This window comes from Protobothrops mucrosquamatus, unplaced genomic scaffold (assembly GCF_001527695.2).
Source record: "Protobothrops mucrosquamatus isolate PMUCROS unplaced genomic scaffold, P.Mucros_1.0 scaffold797, whole genome shotgun sequence".
Classification (NCBI taxonomy): Eukaryota; Metazoa; Chordata; class Lepidosauria; order Squamata; family Viperidae; genus Protobothrops; species Protobothrops mucrosquamatus.
The window spans coordinates 148,010-151,104 of NW_015387064.1; the positions used below are offsets into that span (position 1 = coordinate 148,010).

The 3,095-nt window shown below is 42.7% G+C and overlaps 1 protein-coding gene across 1 annotated transcript in view; it reads left to right on the forward strand.

Annotated features, from left to right (window-relative positions):
• Nucleotides 1-1,590: 1,590 nt before the first annotated feature.
• The window catches only part of NSUN2 (NOP2/Sun RNA methyltransferase 2), a 36,109-nt gene continuing 34,604 nt past the window's right edge, over nucleotides 1,591-3,095 (forward strand). Inside the window, exons 1-2 of the mRNA XM_015818818.1 lie at nucleotides 1,591-1,768; nucleotides 2,030-2,190. Coding sequence (XP_015674304.1) covers nucleotides 1,715-1,768; nucleotides 2,030-2,190 — 215 coding nt within the window. The 5' untranslated portion in view covers nucleotides 1,591-1,714. The remainder of the gene's footprint in view (nucleotides 1,769-2,029; nucleotides 2,191-3,095) is intronic.

Here is a 3,095-nt window from a genome sequence, read left to right on the forward strand (position 1 = left end):
CAGACTGAGGACATGCAGGCAATGAGGGCATTAGACCTTCTGATTCCCATCCCTAGGGGAAAATAATGTTTCTGCATGGACTTTAGAGAACATCAGAAGAAAATATTAACAGACTTGTTTCCTACATCTTGCACTGATGACTAGCTCTAGCACCTAGGAGAGTGGGGAACATTTTCATACTGGACTTGATCAAAGGTTATTGAGACATGTCTTCGGTAGACAGCGGTAAGAAGTCAGCTTTCATCATACATTTTGATATGTTTGAATTTAGCACAGTCCCATCTGATCTTTTTGAAAGAGAAAATTAGCAGCAACTTCCAACTTTTCTCAGTGCAGTAAATTACAAAATGTAGTTACAGCCTCGGCTTTTTACCTATTTAGTAAACATAGCAAATGTTCATAAAAGAAGTATAATGTATAGCAATAGAACTAGTTGTAATTATATATTTAATTCATGTTGACAGGTATCAAGCATATGGATTAATAGTGCCTTTATTATTTAATATAATTTCAATAGATAGATTCATATAATATTTTGGCAAATAATGATTGAAAATGTTTTATAATTATTATAATCTCATTCATGTACTTATTCGTTTTGCTATACACCCTTCACATAAATTGAATTATGTCATGCTAAAGAAAGTTTTGTATCCTCCCAAAGTTCAGGAGACAAAACCACAAAACCATAAAATGATAGCAAAACCCTTCTAACAAAAATATGGCAATGGAAAGTATTCCTCCAAAGGATTGCATTGGCAATGCATTTATTTGGATTCCTACACAAAGACTGTTTGCCTATAATAGTAGGACATTATTTATTTCATCAGGTGTGCAGGACAAGTCATATGGACATCCTATAGTCACAAAATACACTGACGTTACCATATAAACCTCAATGTTAAAACAAAATATCAGGACAGTTAAACAACTTCATCACTTCCACCTCAAAATGAGCACTCAATTCCGTGGCCACGATTTTCACTCGGCCAAATTACATAGAAACAGTACAATGTTGAACAAGCAAAAGTATAACCTATCGATATCTACCTCTACCAGTCAATTAGAACTGAAGAAACTTCTTGGATGAAAAGAGAGAGGAAAAAAAAATTAAGGTGAAAGTCCAGTTGTCTTTTGGAAAAGCACCTTTGGGTCAACCATGATCTGAATGATTGAGAATCTCCATAGACATTAACTTATCAATGCACGCAAACTAGGGTTGCCAGGTGTCCACTATTTGAGTGGACAGTCCGCTTTTTTCACATTATGTTCACTATATTTTTTCACAAAATAGTGGACATTTTTTTTATTCAAAATCTTTATGATGAAATGGTACGTAATCTAAAGCTGTACAGTCTACTTTTTTTTACTACTTAACCCCCCCCCCCCGCTTGTCCGCTATTTTTTGGAAGCAGACCTGGCAACCCTAACGCAAACCCGGATTGGAGTGGTTTGATTTAGGATCACAAGATTCATTTCCAAAAGGTACTCGGAACCTGGAGGTTGTTGGAGATGGTGCACATGTCTACCACTAGTCTGACGAACAGGATACCGCTAAGCGCCTGCGCGGGATCTACACGCTCGACCTATCACTGAATGGGGGAGTTTGCTGAACCAACGATTGGACCGCATTGAACGTCCGGTGAAAATTCTGACTTCGGGCTTGGGCCTGTTTCGGCCCCAAGCCTTGTGGCGCCAGCGTGCGGGGCTTGTGATGGGCCGCAGACAACGCCGAAGACAGCAGCAGAGCCGTGAGGGAGGCTCCCAGGTGAGTTGGGGCTTAATCGCGGCGGGCTCCTTTTGGCCATTCCCGGCGGGGAAAAGCCACCGTTTTCCGCAGAGCTCGTATTCTGTTAAAAGTTTTGCCAAGAGAGGCTGAATGGCCATCCGGCCTACTGGGTTTCTCCGCTTCTGCCGTCTGATACCTCAGCCCGTGTGGCTGTTCTGGGCCGATAAAGAACCCCGAGGCGCTTCGCTCGTGAGAATAGGACTCGGTTGAGACTTCCCCTCCTGGCTTGCTTCTCCCCAGGGCTGGGCCGATGGTGGGTATCCGGACATCGTGAAGGAGAATGCGTCGTTTGAACACTACTACGGGCAGCTTGGCATTGTGCCTCAGGAGGAATGGGAGAGCTTCCTGGCCACTCTGCGGGAGCCTCTGCCAGCCACCCTGCGGATCACAGGATATAAGAGGTGAGCAAGTCTTTATTTGCTGTTTCTTACCGGAAAAGGGTTCGGCACTAAGTTCACCTTGGTTGATGGATGAGACCTGGTTAGCATCTGTCTGGGGCACCACTAGGGCAGGGGTAGGCAACCTTGGCTCTTTTATGACTCATGGACTTCAACTCCCAGAATTCCTGAGCCAGCTATGAGTGAGTTGTTCAAGTTATTTCTTGTGAGTATCATTGGAAATGGTATCTTACAAAAACTAATTCTTAGCATATTCAGGAATGCTAGGAAGACAGTTAAAACCCTTGGCTCTTCACATTTCATTCTCACTCATCCATCAACCTGCATATACTGTACACCCAATAATGCAAACTTCTCAACCTGAAGGCTGAAGTGGCACAATCTCAGGGTGATTTTGTCACTTTATCTGATGTTTATGCAGTCACAGATATACATTTATCACTTCAAGGAGCCACTCAAGCAAACACAGGGAGCATAGTTCCTTCCTTCCTTCCTCCCTCCCTTCCTTTCTCCCTTCCTTCCTTCCTTCCCTTCCCTTCCCTTCCCTTCCCTTCATCTGCTTATTACAAATTTTAATAAACAAATTTATCTTTAAGGTGCTATAAAGCTCCTCCTGCTTTCTTTCTTGGACTGTTTCTCACTGAACAATTGAATATCTACCATCTCACAGCTGTTTTTGCTTTGCTATCCCTAAAAAGGGATAGTCATGTAGAAGTGAGGTTTGTAGTACTCAAGCTGATCCTCCATTATGTAGAAAGTGCATGTTGCCTCCGGTGGCAGATATTAAGGACCAGCTCAGACAGAACCTTGCATACCACCTGATCTATCCTTCACCCTCAAGGCTAGAATGATGTTCTCAGAGGCAGTACCTGACACTAGTCCTCTTTGAAAGTAGGATTTAGCTGTCA